At 39.5% G+C, this 15129-nt stretch overlaps 1 protein-coding gene across 1 annotated transcript in view; it reads left to right on the top strand.

Annotated features, from left to right (window-relative positions):
* Positions 1-15129, top strand: part of LOC115022782 (discs large homolog 1-like protein) — a 139451-nt gene that overhangs the window by 83144 nt on the left and 41178 nt on the right. The window contains 3 exon segments of the mRNA XM_029453871.1: positions 3535-3630; positions 4213-4266; positions 8084-8134. Coding sequence (XP_029309731.1) covers positions 3535-3630; positions 4213-4266; positions 8084-8134 — 201 coding nt within the window.

The following is a 15129-nucleotide window of genomic DNA, read 5'->3' as shown; positions in this document are numbered from 1 at the left end:
AGGGGGTCACTTCTGAGGGCCATCCAATCCCTGTACGCCCAAAGCGAGAGTTGTGTCCGGATACTCGGCAGTAAGTCGGACTCGTTTCCAGTGAATGTTGGCCTCCGCCGGGCTGCGCTTTATCACCAATCCTGTTCATAATTTTCATGGATAGGATATCGAGGCGTAGTCGTGGAGGAGAGGGGTTGCAGTTCGGTGACCTGAGGATCTCATCGCTGCTCTTTGCAGATGATGTGGTCCTTATGGCATCATCGGTCTGTGACCTTCAACAGTCACTGGATCGGTTCGCAGCCGAGTGTGCAGCGGTTGGGATGAGGATCAGCACCTCTAAATCTGAGGCCATGGCTCTCAGCAGGAAACCGGTGGATTGCCTACTCCGGGTAGGGAATGAGCCATTACCCCAAGTGAAGGAGTTCAAGTACCTCGGGGTCTTGTTCGTGAGTGAAGGGACGATGGAGCGAGAGATTGGCCGGAGAATCGGAGCAGCGGGGGCGGTACTACAGTCACTTTACCGCACCGTTGTGACGAAAACAGAGCTGAGCCAGAAGGCAAAGCTCTCAATATACCAGTCGATCTTCATTCCTACCCTCACCTATGGTCATGAAGGCTGGGTCATGACCGAAAGAACGAGATCACAGGTACAAGACGGGTGGCGTCTCCCTTAGAGATAGGGTGAGAAGCTCAGCCAACCGTGAGAGACTCGGAGTAGAGCCGCTGCTCCTTTACGTTGAAAGGAGCCAGTTGAGGTGGTTCATCTAGTAAGGAGCCACCTGGGCGCCTCCCTAGGGAGGTGTTCCAGGCACGTCCAGCTGGGAGGAGACCCTGGGGAAGACCCAGGACTCGGTGGAGAGATTATATCTCCTCACTGGGAACGCCTCAGGATCCCCCAGTCGGAGCTGGAGGATGTGGCTCGGAGAAGGGAAGATTGGGGTTCCTTACTGGAGCTGCTGCCCCCGCGACCCGACCCCGGATAAGCGGTGGACGATGGATGGATGGATGGAAATCTTTCACCTGTCAGCGGTTCTTCTGCACATTTAGTTTCATATATATAATGACTTGTGTGTATAATATTTTGCCATTATGAGAATTGTGTTTTCTTTTCTTTGTTTTCCTCACCGGTCCAAACGCTGCAGCAACGTCTCAGTTCAGACAAATGACCGAGAACAATTCAGTTTCTAATAAATAAAATAGTGTGTGTGTGTGTGTGTGTGTGTGTGTGTGTGTGTGTGTGTGTGTGTGTGTGTGTGTGTGTGTGTAAAGGTCTTCACATGTTAATAATGTGCTTCTATAGTTTATGAAAGTGACTTTTTAAAATATAAACTGAGCCTTTAAAAGAAGCTGCTGATTGGCTGCGTTCTGTGCGTCTGCAGGTTGTTTGTCCTCTTAAAGGGACAGTTCAACACAAACTCTGTTCATTTGTATTCAGCTCTCACCTCTAGGCTCTCTGTGCTCCCAGAGAACGTTTTCTGTCAAATAATGTTAAGAAGATGAAAACACATCGGTCCAAACACTGCAAGACTTTAATGGAGGTCGAACGACAGAAAGCAGAAAAGTTTATAAAACGTTGTCGTGTTTGTATTCATGGACTCTATTTGACAAAGAGGCGTTTTCGACCTCCTCCTGCTTTAAGCAATAGTTCAGTGAAAATACATATTATTCTGAAACTTTGAGTAGTGCTGCTGTTAATGCTCTTGTACTTTTACTTCTAACAGAGTTTTCACACTGTTGTAGGAGCACTTCTTCCACCTCTGCTTCAATCTGCCAAACACATCTATAAGTATCTATAGATGTTTTTCATAAAGACGCAACATATCACACTATAATGCCGTATGAAATACACTGCGGTGGGAGTGTGATCGCCTCCAACAGCAGACATGTTGACATATTGACAGTTGTGAAAGTGTGACGGGGTTAATACTCTCTGCTCCGCCTGATTGAAATGTCTGCTGCTTTTCAATAATCACAAAAAAGGACATCCGCCCCCTGCTGACACTGTACTGAGGGACCGGGATTTAACACACACACACACACACACACACACACACACACACAGACCCAGATCAGACAGTGTGGCTTTAATCTTCTCCGAGCAGCAGATGGCCGAGTTTTGTCACATCAGGATCGTCCAAAAAGCAGCGCTGTTCAAACCTCCCCAACACAATGAACTTTGTTTCTCTTCTTTAAGCAGTCGGGGACGAGCAAGGATTTAAATCGAACACTGGGGGGGGGGGTAAATCTTTCAGGATCTCACGATTCGATTGCGGAGGGATGACGTATTTTTGTTGGCCGACATAGGAGTTAGCATTGCCCCGGTTCCCTCGACAAACGGGATAAAAGTAAACTGTAATGCAGCTAATAGTGTTTGCTACATCAGTCTTAACTCTTCGTCGTCTAACGCTGTAAAATTTTGTTTCTCCTCAAAGAATCCTGCAAACGCTCCATTTGAAGTCTTGTGTTTACAGAGACGTGCTCGAAAGTCATGAAGCGTGAAGAAAAGCATAAAATATGACGAGTCGATTAGACGAGTCGGCTAAAACCAAACTCCATGTTCATCAAACATCTGTATGTTAAACATCTGTATGTCAAACATCTGTATGTCAAACATCTGTATGTTAAACATCTGTATGTCAAACATCTGTATGTTAAACATCTGTATGTTAAACATCTGTATGTCCCACATCTGTATGTCCCACATCTGTATGTTACGCATCTGTATGTCCCACATCTGTATGTCCCACATCTGTATGTTACGCATCTGTATGTCCCACATCTGTATGTCAAACATCTGTATGTCAAACATCTGTTTGTCAAACATCTGTATGTTAAACATCTGTATGTTAAACATCTGTATGTCCCACATCTGTATGTCCCACATCTGTATGTCCCACATCTGTATGTCAAACATCTGTATGTTAAACATCTGTATGTCCCACATCTGTATGTCAAACATCTGTATGTTAAACATCTGTATGTTAAACATCTGTATGTTAAACATCTGTATGTTACGCATCTGTATGGCACGCATCTGTATGGCACGTATCTGTATGTCCCACATCTGTATGTCAAACATCTGTATGTTAAACATCTGTATGTCCCACATCTGTATGTCCCACATCTGTATGTCCCACATCTGTATGTCAAATATCTGTATGGCACGTATCTGTATGTGGAATTACAATGTGAAAAAGAAAGATAATACCTGAGTTGAAAGTGCAAGCTGTGCAGTTATCGATGTATTATTGTGCAGAAATGTGCAAAATTAATTTAGTGTGACGTGTAGAGTCCTTGTGATGAGCTGTCGGGAGGAACCGTCTAAAACGTGTCGGGTAAATAACACTTAAAGAAACCATGTCAGGTGATCTGTCACAAACACTCCTGCGTGTTAAGCTCCTTCCAGCTGGCACCTCAACACGATGAAAACAAACACCTGTCAGTCAACATGGACATGCACATATCCTCCTCCATCCTCCTGCTGTTCATCTGTGCTGCACTGTGTTTGTCTAACCTTTGACCCCTCACCATGCTATTGTTCAGCAGGCAGAGGCCACCCCGCCCTCCTCTCCCATAATCCCTGTGATCCCAGTCTCGCCAATCGCAGCCGAGACCACCATCATCCCTCCGACGTCACAGGTTTCTTTTTGTTTTGCTTTTTATTTTCCTCCACTTCTCTGTCCTCCATCTTTAGCTTTACCTCCCGGTGTGTTTATTTGTTTGGCTGCTGCTCACTTGCTCATCTTGCTGTCACCGTGTCGCTCCATGTCTGCCGTCCAGTTGAAGTGAGCAGATTAGAGATAGGGACAGTGGGAGAAATGCCACGCTCCCCTACCCCCCTCACCCCACATGATTTTTAAGAGCCCATCTGGCTCCTCCCAGGGCAGAAAGTGAAAGAGCATGAGTGAGTGAGGCAGGGATTGGCTTTAAAGCTAGAAGAAGAGGAAGGAGCAGGATCGCCTTCGTCCTCGATTGGATTGATTCAGGCTCCATGCTTCAGCATTGCATCTTCTGCAGTGTAAAATGCCACCATGTACGTAGCGCTCTGTCCTCGCTAATCTCTGCTCCATCCAGCCGCCGCCTCCTGCGTTACTGTCCCGAGCAGAGCTGCGGCTTGTGTTGGCTGTGTGTTGCGGGGGTGGAGCAGGTTGTGTGGTTGGATGTTGATGTGTGGTGGAGGAGATGCTTCCTCTGACTCCATGATGTGTCTTCTCTCCTCAGGCCAACCCTCCCCCCGTGGTGGTGAACACAGACAGCCTGGACACACCTCCTTATGTGAGTTCACCTGCAAAGGAAATATATTAAAGTATTCAGTCTTTACATTGAAGTATTCAGTCTTTATATTGAAGTATTCAGTCTTTATATTAAAGTATTCAGTCTTTATATTGAAGTATTCAGTCTTTACATTGAAGTATTCAGTCTTTATATTGAAGTATTCAGTCTTTATATTGAAGTATTCAGTCTTTATATTGAAGTATTCAGTCTTTATATTTTATTTTGAAGTATTCAGTCTTTATATTGAAGTATTCAGTCTTTATATTGAAGTATTCAGTCTTTATATTGAAGTATTCAGTCTTTATATTTTATTTTGAAGTATTCAGTCTTTATATTGAAGTATTCAGTCTTTATTTTGAAGTATTCAGTCTATATTTTATTTTGAAGTATTCAGTCTATATTTTATTTTGAAGTATTCAGTCTTTATATTTTATATTGAAGTATTCAGTCTTTATATTTTATATTGAAGTATTCAGTCTATATTTTATTTTGAAGTATTCAGTCTTTATATTGAAGTATTCAGTCTTTATATTTTGTATTGAAGTATTCAGTCTTTATATTTTGTATTGAAGAATTCAGTCTTTATATTTTATATTGATGTATTCAGTCTTTATATTGAAGTATTCAGTCTTTATATTTTGTATTGAAGTATTCAGTCTTTATATTGAAGTATTCAGTCTTTATATTGAAGTATTCAGTCTTTATATTGAAGTATTCAGTCTTTATATTTTATATTGAAGTATTCAGTCTTTATATTTTATATTGAAGTATTCAGTCTTTATATTTTATATTGAAGTATTCAGTCTTTATATTTTGTATTGAAGTATTCAGTCTTTATATTTAAGTATTCAGTCTTTATATTTAAGTATTCAGTCTTTATATTTTGTATTGAAGTATTCAGTCTTTATATTTAAGTATTCAGTCTTTATATTTAAGTATTCAGTCTTTATATTTAAGTATTCAGTCTTTATATTGAAGTATTCAGTCTTTATATTTTGTATTGAAGTATTCAGTCTTTATATTGAAGTATTCAGTCTTTATATTGAAGTATTCAGTCTTTATATTTTATATTGAAGTATTCAGTCTTTATATTTTGTATTGAAGTATTCAGTCTTTATATTGAAGTATTCAGTCTTTATATTTAAGTATTCAGTCTTTATATTTAAGTATTCAGTCTTTATATTTTGTATTGAAGTATTCAGTCTTTATATTTTGTATTGAAGTATTCAGTCTTTATATTGAAGTATTCAGTCTTTATATTTAAGTATTCAGTCTTTATATTTAAGTATTCAGTCTTTATATTTAAGTATTCAGTCTTTATATTGAAGTATTCAGTCTTTATATTTTGTATTGAAGTATTCAGTCTTTATATTGAAGTATTCAGTCTTTATATTGAAGTATTCAGTCTTTATTTTTGAAGTATTCAGTCTTTATATTGAAGTATTCAGTCTTTATATTGAAGTATTCAGTCTTTATATTGAAGTATTCAGTCTTTATATTGAAGTATTCAGTCTTTATTTTGAAGTATTCAGTCTTTATATTGAAGTATTCAGTCTTTATATTGAAGTATTCAGTCTTTATATTTAAGTATTCAGTCTTTATATTTAAGTATTCAGTCTTTATATTTTGTATTGAAGTATTCAGTCTTTATATTTTGTATTGAAGTATTCAGTCTTTATATTTTGTATTGAAGTATTCAGTCTTTATATTGAAGTATTCAGTCTTTATTTTGAAGTATTCAGTCTATATTTTATTTTGAAGTATTCAGTCTATATTTTATTTTGAAGTATTCAGTCTTTATATTGAAGTATTCAGTCTTTATATTTTATATTGAAGTATTCAGTCTTTATATTGAAGTATTCAGTCTTTATATTTTGTATTGAAGTATTCAGTCTTTATATTGAAGTATTCAGTCTTTATATTTAAGTATTCAGTCTTTATATTTTGTATTGAAGTATTCAGTCTTTATATTGAAGTATTCAGTCTTTATATTGAAGTATTCAGTCTTTATATTGAAGTATTCAGTCTTTATATTTTATATTGAAGTATTCAGTCTTTATATTTTATATTGAAATATTCAGTCTTTATATTGAAGTATTCAGTCTTTATATTTTATATTGAAGTATTCAGTCTTTATATTTTGTATTGAAGTATTCAGTGTTTATATTGAAGTATTCAGTCTTTATATTTAAGTATTCAGTCTTTATATTGAAGTATTCAGTCTTTATATTTTGTATTGAAGTATTCAGTCTTTATATTTTGTATTGAAGTATTCAGTCTTTATATTGAAGTATTCAGTCTTTATATTTAAGTATTCAGTCTTTATATTTAAGTATTCAGTCTTTATATTTAAGTATTCAGTCTTTATATTTTGTATTGAAGTATTCAGTCTTTATATTGAAGTATTCAGTCTTTATATTGAAGTATTCAGTCTTTATTTTGAAGTATTCAGTCTTTATATTGAAGTATTCAGTCTTTATTTTGAAGTATTCAGTCTTTATATTGAAGTATTCAGTCTTTATATTGAAGTATTCAGTCTTTACATTGAAGTATTCAGTCTTTATATTGAAGTATTCAGTCTTTATATTGAAGTATTCAGTCTATATATTTTATATTTAAGTATTCAGTCTTTATATTTTATATTGAAGTATTCAGTCTTTATATTTTGTATTCAAGTATTCAGTCTTTATATTTAAGTATTCAGTCTTTATATTGAAGTATTCAGTCTTTATATTGAAGTATTCAGTCTTTATATTTAAGTATTCAGTCTTTATATTTTGTATTGAAGTATTCAGTCTTTATATTGAAGTATTCAGTCTTTACATTGAAGTATTCAGTCTTTACATTGAAGTATTCAGTCTTTATATTGAAGTATTCAGTCTTTATATTTAAGTATTCAGTCTTTATATTGAAGTATTCAGTCTTTATATTTTGTATTGAAGTATTCAGTCTTTATATTTTGTATTGAAGTATTCAGTCTTTATATTGAAGTATTCAGTCTTTATATTTAAGTATTCAGTCTTTATATTTTGTATTGAAGTATTCAGTCTTTATATTGAAGTATTCAGTCTTTATATTGAAGTATTCAGTCTTTATTTTGAAGTATTCAGTCTTTATATTTTGTATTGAAGTATTCAGTCTTTATATTGAAGTATTCAGTCTTTACATTGAAGTATTCAGTCTTTACATTGAAGTATTCAGTCTTTATATTGAAGTATTCAGTCTTTATATTTTATATTGAAGTATTCAGTCTTTATATTTTATATTGAAGTATTCAGTCTTTATATTTTATATTGAAGTATTCAGTCTTTATATTTTGTATTCAAGTATTCAGTCTTTATATTTAAGTATTCAGTCTTTATATTTAAGTATTCAGTCTTTATATTTTGTATTGAAGTATTCAGTCTTTATATTTTGTATTCAAGTATTCAGTCTTTATATTGAAGTATTCAGTCTTTACATTGAAGTATTCAGTCTTTATATTTTATATTGAAGTATTCAATCTTTATATTGAAGTATTCAGTCTTTATATTGAAGTATTCAGTATCGTCTTCAGATGCAGCGGAAGAAATGTTGTCATTATTATCTTATTCGTATTTTTCTCTTTATTTGGAACATGTGTGATGGATGTGAAGGAGAGTCGGACATCTTGGTTGAGCTCCTTTAAAGTAAATAAATAAATAAATGTATTACTCTTAACTACATGTATGAGCAGATGCTGAGTGTGTTGGCCAAATACTCTAATAGTCTAATTCATACTTAGTACTTTTACTGCTGATACTTTATCTACATTTTCTGTGTGTGCGTGTGCGTGCAGGTGAACGGGACGGAGGCTGACTATGAGTACGAGGAGATCACGCTGGAGAGGGTGAGTCGACGATCCTTTTTCCTTTTTTGTACTTTTACTTATTTTAAACATTTGAAGGTTTGTCAGAACGATACGACGGCGTGTTCGGGCCGCTGTCAGTCATCAGATGAAGATTACAGGCTTAATATTTCCACAAAGAAATTATAGTTTCTGAGAAAAAATCTTTGATTTTCTTATAATATTCAAGTTTCTTTCTCCAGAAATGTTTCGTTTATCGTAAAATTAACTATTTTAATTAATTACTAGAAAACTATTTTTCTAAAATGTATTTTTCTAAATGTGCGAATTTGTTATCTTATAAATGTACTTCTTTGAAAATGTTTCTCTACATGTATGACTTTATTTTCTATGGGAATATTCAAGTTTTATTCTTCAATTGTTGTCGTATATAAACGACTTCAAGTGTTTCCCCCCCCTGCAGAAATGAGCACATAATGAATCACCAATATTATTTGCGATGCGCTCACACAGACATCATGTCTTTTGGATGCAGCTGTGTTAAACTGCCTCGTGGTGAAATCTTGTTCCGTCTTCAGCTGTGCTTCTTCAAGTGCAACTTATTATCAGTGCAGCGTGAATAAAAGGCTTCTGCCAGCTGTGTTCTGTGTTCTGTGTGTGTTCTGTGTTCTGTGTTCTGTGTTCTGTGTTCTGTGTGTGTTCTGTGTTCTGTGTTCTGTGTTCTGTGTTCTGTGTTCTGTGTGTGTTCTGTGTTCTGTGTTCTGTGTTCTGTGTTCTGTGTTCTGTGTTCTGTGTTCTGTGTTCTGTGTGTGTTCTGTGTGTGTTCTGTGTGTGTTCTGTGTGTTCTGTGTGTGTTCTGTGTGTGTTCTGTGTTCTGTGTGTGTTCTGTGTTCTGTGTGTGTTCTGTGTTCTGTGTGTGTTCTGTGTTCTGTGTTCTGTGTGTGTTCTGTGTTCTGTGTGTGTTCTGTGTGTGTTCTGTGTTCTGTGTGTGTTCTGTGTTCTGTGTTCTGTGTTCTGTGTTCTGTGTTCTGTGTTCTGTGTGTGTTCTGTGTTTCTGTGTTCTGTGTGTGTTCTGTGTTCTGTGTTCTGTGTGTGTTCTGTGTGTGTTCTGTGTTCTGTGTTCTGTGTGTGTTCTGTGTGTGTTCTGTGTGTGTTCTGTGTTCTGTGTTCTGTGTTCTGTGTGTGTTCTGTGTTCTGTGTTCTGTGTGTGTTCTGTGTTCTGTGTGTGTTCTGTGTGTGTTCTGTGTTCTGTGTTCTGTGTGTGTTCTGTGTGTGTTCTTGTGTGTTCTGTGTTCTGTGTTCTTGTGTGTTCTGTGTTGTGTTCTGTGGTTGTGTTCTGTGTCTGTGTGTGTTCTGTGTTCTGTGTGTGTTCTGTGTGTGTTCTGTGTGTGTACTGTGTGTGTTCTGTGTTCTGTGTGTGTTCTGTGTTCTGTGTGTGTTCTGTGTGTGGTGTGTGTGTTCTGTGTATATTGTGTGTGTTCTGTGTGTGTTCTGTGTGTGTTCTGTGTATATTGTGTGTGTTCTGTGTTCTGTGTGTGTTCTGTGTTCTGTGTGTGTTCTGTGTTCTGTGTGTGTTCTGTGTTCTGTGTTCTGTGTTATGTGTGTGTTCTGTGTATATTGTGTGTGTTCTGTGTGTGTTCTGTGTTCTGTGTGTGTTCTGTGTATATTGTGTGTGTTCTGTGTTCTGTGTGTGTTCTGTGTGTGTTCTGTGTTCTGTGTGTGTTCTGTGTATGTTCTGTGTTATGTGTGTGTTCTGTGTATATTGTGTGTGTTCTGTGTGTGTTCTGTGTGTGGTTCTGTGTATATTGTGTGTGTTCTGTGTTCGGTGTGTGTTCTGTGTTCGGTGTGTGTTCTGTGTGTGTGTTCTGTGTTCTGTGTTATGTGTGTGTTCTGTGTATATTGTGTGTGTTCTGTGTTCTGTGTGTGTTCTGTGTTCTGTGTGTGTGTTCTGTGTTCTGTGTGTGTTCTGTGTGTGTTCTGTGTGTGTTCTGTGTGTGTGTTCTGTGTTCTGTGTGTGTTCTGTGTATGTTCTGTGTGTGTTCTGTGTTCGGTGTGTGTTCTGTGTGTGTTCTGTGTTCTGTGTTCTGTGTTCTGTGTTCTGTGTGTGTTCTGTGTGTGGTGTGTGTTCTGTGTGTGTTCTGTGTTCTGTGTGTGTTCTGTGTGTGTGGTGTGTTCTGTGTTCTGTGTGTGTTCTGTGTTCTGTGTGTGTTCTGTGTGTGTGGTGTGTTCTGTGTTCTGTGTGTGTTCTGTGTGTGGTGTGTGTGTTCTGTGTGTGTTCTGTCTTCTGTGTGTGTGTGTGTTCTGTGTTCTGTGTTCTGTGTGTGTCTGTGTGTGTGTTCTGTGTTCTGTGTGTGTTCTGTGTGTGTTCTGTGTTCGCTGTGTGTGGTGTGTGTTCTGTGTGTGTTCTGTGTGTGTGTTCTGTGTTCTGTGTATGTTCTGTGTGTGTTCTGTGTTCGGTGTGTGTTCTGTGTGTGGTGTGTGTTCTGTGTGTGTTCTGTGTGTGTTCTGTGTTCTGTGTGTGTGTTCTGTGTTCTGTGTGTGTTCTGTGTTCTGTGTTCTGTGTGTGTTCTGTGTGTGTGTTCTGTGTTCTGTGTGTGTTCTGTGTGTGTTCTGTGTTCGCTGTGTGTGGTGTGTGTTCTGTGTGTGTTCTGTGTGTGTGTTCTGTGTTCTGTGTATGTTCTGTGTGTGTTCTGTGTTCTGTGTGTGTTCTGTGTGTGGTGTGTGTTCTGTGTGTGTTCGGTGTGTGTTCTGTGTTCTGTGTTCTGTGTGTGTTCTGTGTGTGTGTCTTCTGTGTGTGGTGTGTGTTCTGTGTTCTGTGTGTGTTCTGTGTGTGGTGTGTGTTCTGTGTGTGTTCTGTGTTCTGTGTGTGTTCTGTGTTCTGTGTGTGTTCTGTGTTCTGTGTGTGTTCTGTGTGTGTTCTGTGTGTGTTCTGTGTTCTGTGTGTCTTCTGTGTGTGGTGTGTGTTCTGTGTGTGTTCTGTGTGTGTGGTGTGTTCTGTGTGTGTTCTGTGTGTGGTGTGTGTGTTCTGTGTGTGTTCTGTGTGTGTTCTGTCTTCTGTGTGTGGTGTGTGTTCTGTGTGTGTGTTCTGTGTTCTGTGTGTGTTCTGTGTGTTCTGTGTGTGTTCTGTGTTCTGTGTGTCTTCTGTGTGTGGGTGTGTGTTCTGTGTTCTGTGTGTGTTCTGTGTTCTGTGTGTGTTCTGTGTGTGTTCTGTGTGTGTTCTGTGTTCTGTGTGTGTTCTGTGTGTGTTCTGTGTTCTGTGTGTGTTCTGTGGTGTTGTGTGTTCTGTGTTCTGTGTGTTGTGTTCTGTGTGGTGTGTTCTGTGTTCTGTGGTGTGTTCTGTGTTCTGTGTGTGTTCTGTGTGTGTTCTGTGTTCTGTGTGTGTTCTGTGTTCTGTGTGTCTTCTGTGTGTGTTCTGTGTTCTGTGTGTGTTCTGTGTGTGTTCTGTGTGTGTTCTGTGTTCTGTGTGTGTTCTGTGTGTGTTCTGTGTGTGTTCTGTGTTCTGTGTGTGTTCTGTGTGTGTTCTGTGTGTGTTCTGTGTGTGTTCTGTGTGTGTTCTGTGTGTGTTCTGTGTGTGTTCTGTGTTCTGTGTGTGTTCTGTGTGTGTTCTGTGTTCTGTGTTCTGTGTGTGTTCTGTGTGTGTTCTGTGTGTGTTCTGTGTTCTGTGTGTGTTCTGTGTTCTGTGTGTGTTCTGTGTGTGTACTGTGTGTGTTCTGTGTTCTGTGTGTGTTCTGTGTTCTGTGTGTGGTGTGTGTGTTCTGTGTATATTGTGTGTGTTTCTGTGTGTGTTCTGTGTGTGTTCTGTGTATATTGTGTGTGTTCTGTGTTCTGTGTGTGTTCTGTGTTCTGTGTGTGTTCTGTGTTCTGTGTGTGTTCTGTGTATATTGTGTGTGTTCTGTGTTCTGTGTGTGTTCTGTGTTCTGTGTGTGTTCTGTGTTCTGTGTGTGTTATGTGTGTGTTCTGTGTATATTGTGTGTGTTCTGTGTATATTGTGTGTGTTCTGTGTGTGTTCTGTGTTCTGTGTGTGTTCTGTGTATATTGTGTGTGTTCTGTGTTCTGTGTGTGTTCTGTGTGTGTTCTGTGTTCTGTGTGTGTTCTGTGTATGTTCTGTGTTATGTGTGTGTTCTGTGTATATTGTGTGTGTTCTGTGTGTGTTCTGTGTGTGTTCTGTGTATATTGTGTGTGTTCTGTGTTCGGTGTGTGTTCTGTGTTCGGTGTGTGTTCTGTGTGTGTGTTCTGTGTTCTGTGTTCTGTGTGTTCTGTGTTCTGTGTGTGTGTTCTGTGTTCTGTGGTGTTCTGTGTGTGTTCTGTGTTCGGTGTGTGTTCTGTGTGTGGTGTGTGTTCTGTGTGTGTTCTGTGTGTGTTCTGTGTTCTGTGTGTGTTCTGTGTATGTTCTGTGTGTGTTCTGTGTTCGGTGTGTGTTCTGTGTGTGTTCTGTGTTCTGTGTTCTGTGTTCTGTGTTCTGTGTGTGTTCTGTGTGTGGTGTGTGTTCTGTGTGTGTTCTGTGTTCTGTGTGTGTTCTGTGTGTGTTCTGTGTTCTGTGTGTGTTCTGTGTGTGTGGTGTGTTCTGTGTTCTGTGTGTGTTCTGTGTGTGGTGTGTGTGTTCTGTGTGTGTTTCTGTCTTCTGTGTGTGGTGTGTGTTCTGTGTTCTGTGTGTGTTCTGTGTGTGTGTTCTGTGTTCTGTGTGTGTTCTGTGTGTGTTCTGTGTTCGCTGTGTGTGGTGTGTGTTCTGTGTGTGTTCTGTGTGTGTGTTCTGTGTTCTGTGTATGTTCTGTGTGTGTTCTGTGTTCGGTGTGTGTTCTGTGTGTGGTGTGTGTTCTGTGTGTGTTCTGTGTGTGTTCTGTGTTCTGTGTGTGTGTTCTGTGTTCTGTGTGTGTTCTGTGTTCTGTGTTCTGTGTGTGTTCTGTGTGTGTGTTCTGTGTTCTGTGTGTGTTCTGTGTGTGTTCTGTGTTCGCTGTGTGTGGTGTGTGTTCTGTGTGTGTTCTGTGTGTGTGTTCTGTGTTCTGTGTATGTTCTGTGTGTGTTCTGTGTTCTGTGTGTGTTCTGTGTGTGTTCTGTGTTCTGTGTGTGTTCTGTGTGTGTGTCTTCTGTGTGTGGTGTGTGTTCTGTGTTCTGTGTGTGTTCTGTGTGTGGTGTGTGTTCTGTGTGTGTTCTGTGTTCTGTGTGTGTTCTGTGTTCTGTGTGTGTTCTGTGTTCTGTGTGTGTTCTGTGTGTGTTCTGTGTTCTGTGTGTGTTCTGTGTTCTGTGTGTCTTCTGTGTGTGGTGTGTGTTCTGTGTGTGTTCTGTGTGTGTGGTGTGTTCTGTGTGTGTTCTGTGTGTGGTGTGTGTGTTCTGTGTGTGTCTGTGTGTGTTCTGTCTTCTGTGTGTGGTGTGTGTTCTGTCTTCTGTGTGTGGTGTGTGTTCTGTGTGTGTGTTCTGTGTGTGTTCTGTGTGTTCTGTGTGTGTTCTGTGTGTCTTCTGTGTGTGGTGTGTGTTCTGTGTTCTGTGTGTGTTCTGTGTTCTGTGTGTCTTCTGTGTGTGGTGTGTGTTCTGTGTTCTGTGTGTGTTCTGTGTTCTGTGTGTGTTCTGTGTGTGTTCTGTGTGTGTTCTGTGTTCTGTGTGTGTTCTGTGTTCTGTGTGTGGTTCTGTGTGTGTTCTGTGTTCTGTGTGTGTTCTGTGTGTGTTCTGTGTGTGTTCTGTGTGTGTTCTGTGTTCTGTGTGTGTTCTGTGTGTGTTCTGTGTTCTGTGTGTGTTCTGTGTGTGTTCTGTGTGTGTTCTGTGTTCTGTGTGTGTTCTGTGTTCTGTGTGTGTTCTGTGTTCTGTGTGTGTTCTGTGTTCTGTGTGTTCTGTGTGTTCTGTGTCTGTGTTCTGTGTTCTGTGTGTGTTCTGTGTTGTGTTTCTGTGTGTGTTCTGTGTTCTGTGGTGTTCTGTGTGTGTTCTGTGTGTGTTCTGTGTTCTGTGTGTGTTCTGTGTGTGTTCTGTGTGTGTTCTGTGTTCTGTGTGTGTTCTGTGTGTGTTCTGTGTGTGTTCTGTGTGTGTTCTGTGTGTGTTCTGTGTTCTGTGTGTGTTCTGTGTTCTGTGTGTGTTCTGTGTTCTGTGTGTGTTCTGTGTGCGTTCTGTGTGTGTTCTGTGTTCTGTGTGTGTTCTGTGTTCTGTGTGTGTTCTGTGTGTGTTGTGTGTTCTGTGTGTGTTCTGTGTGTGTTCTGTGTTCTGTGTGTGTTCTGTGTGCGTTCTGTGTTCTGTGTGTGTTCTGTGTGTGTTCTGTGGTGTGTTCTGTGTGTGTTCTGTGTTCTGTGTGTGTTCTGTGTGTGTTCTGTGTGCGTTCTGGTGTGGTGTGTGTTCTGTGTATGTTCTGTGTGTGTTCTGTGTGTGTTTCTGTGTTCTGTGTGTGTTCTGTGTGTGTTCTGTGTGTGTTCTGTGTGCGTTCTGTGTGTGGTGTGTGTTCTGTGTATGTTCTGTGTGTGTTCTGTGTGTGTTCTGTGTTCTGTGTGTGTTCTGTGTGTGGTGTGTGTTCTGTGTGTGTTCTGTGTGTGTTCTGTGTTCTGTGTGTGTTCTGTGTGTGTTCTGTGTGTGGTGTGTGTTCTGTGTGTGTTCTGTGTGTGTTCTGTGTGTGGTGTGTGTTCTGTGTGTGTTCTGTGTGCGTTCTGTGTTCTGTGTATGTTCTGTGTGTGTTCTGTGTGTGTTCTGTGTTCTGTGTGTGTTCTGTGTTCTGTGTGTGTTCTGTGTGTGTTCTGTGTGTGTTCTGTGTGTGTTCTGTGTGTGTTCTGTGTTCTGTGTGTGTTCTGTGTTCTGTGTGTGTTCTGTTGTTCTGTGTGTGTTTCTGTGTGTGTTCTGTGTGTGTTCTGTGTTCTGTGTGTTCTGTGTGTGTTCTGTGTCTGTGTGTGTTCTGTGTGCGTTCTGTGTGTGTTCTGTGGTTCTGTGGTGTGTTCTGTGTTCTGTGTGTGTTCTGTGTGTGTTGTGTGTCTGTGTGTGGTTCTGTGTTCTGTGTGTGTTCTGTGTGCGTTCTGTGTGCGTTCTGTGTTCTGTGTGTGTTCTGTGTGTGTTCTGTGTGTGTTCTGTGT

This window comes from Cottoperca gobio, chromosome 17 (genome assembly GCF_900634415.1).
Source record: "Cottoperca gobio chromosome 17, fCotGob3.1, whole genome shotgun sequence".
Classification (NCBI taxonomy): domain Eukaryota; kingdom Metazoa; phylum Chordata; class Actinopteri; order Perciformes; family Bovichtidae; genus Cottoperca; species Cottoperca gobio.
The sequence above is the reverse complement of the archived record's forward strand: the minus strand, read 5'-3'. Positions and strand labels throughout refer to the sequence as shown.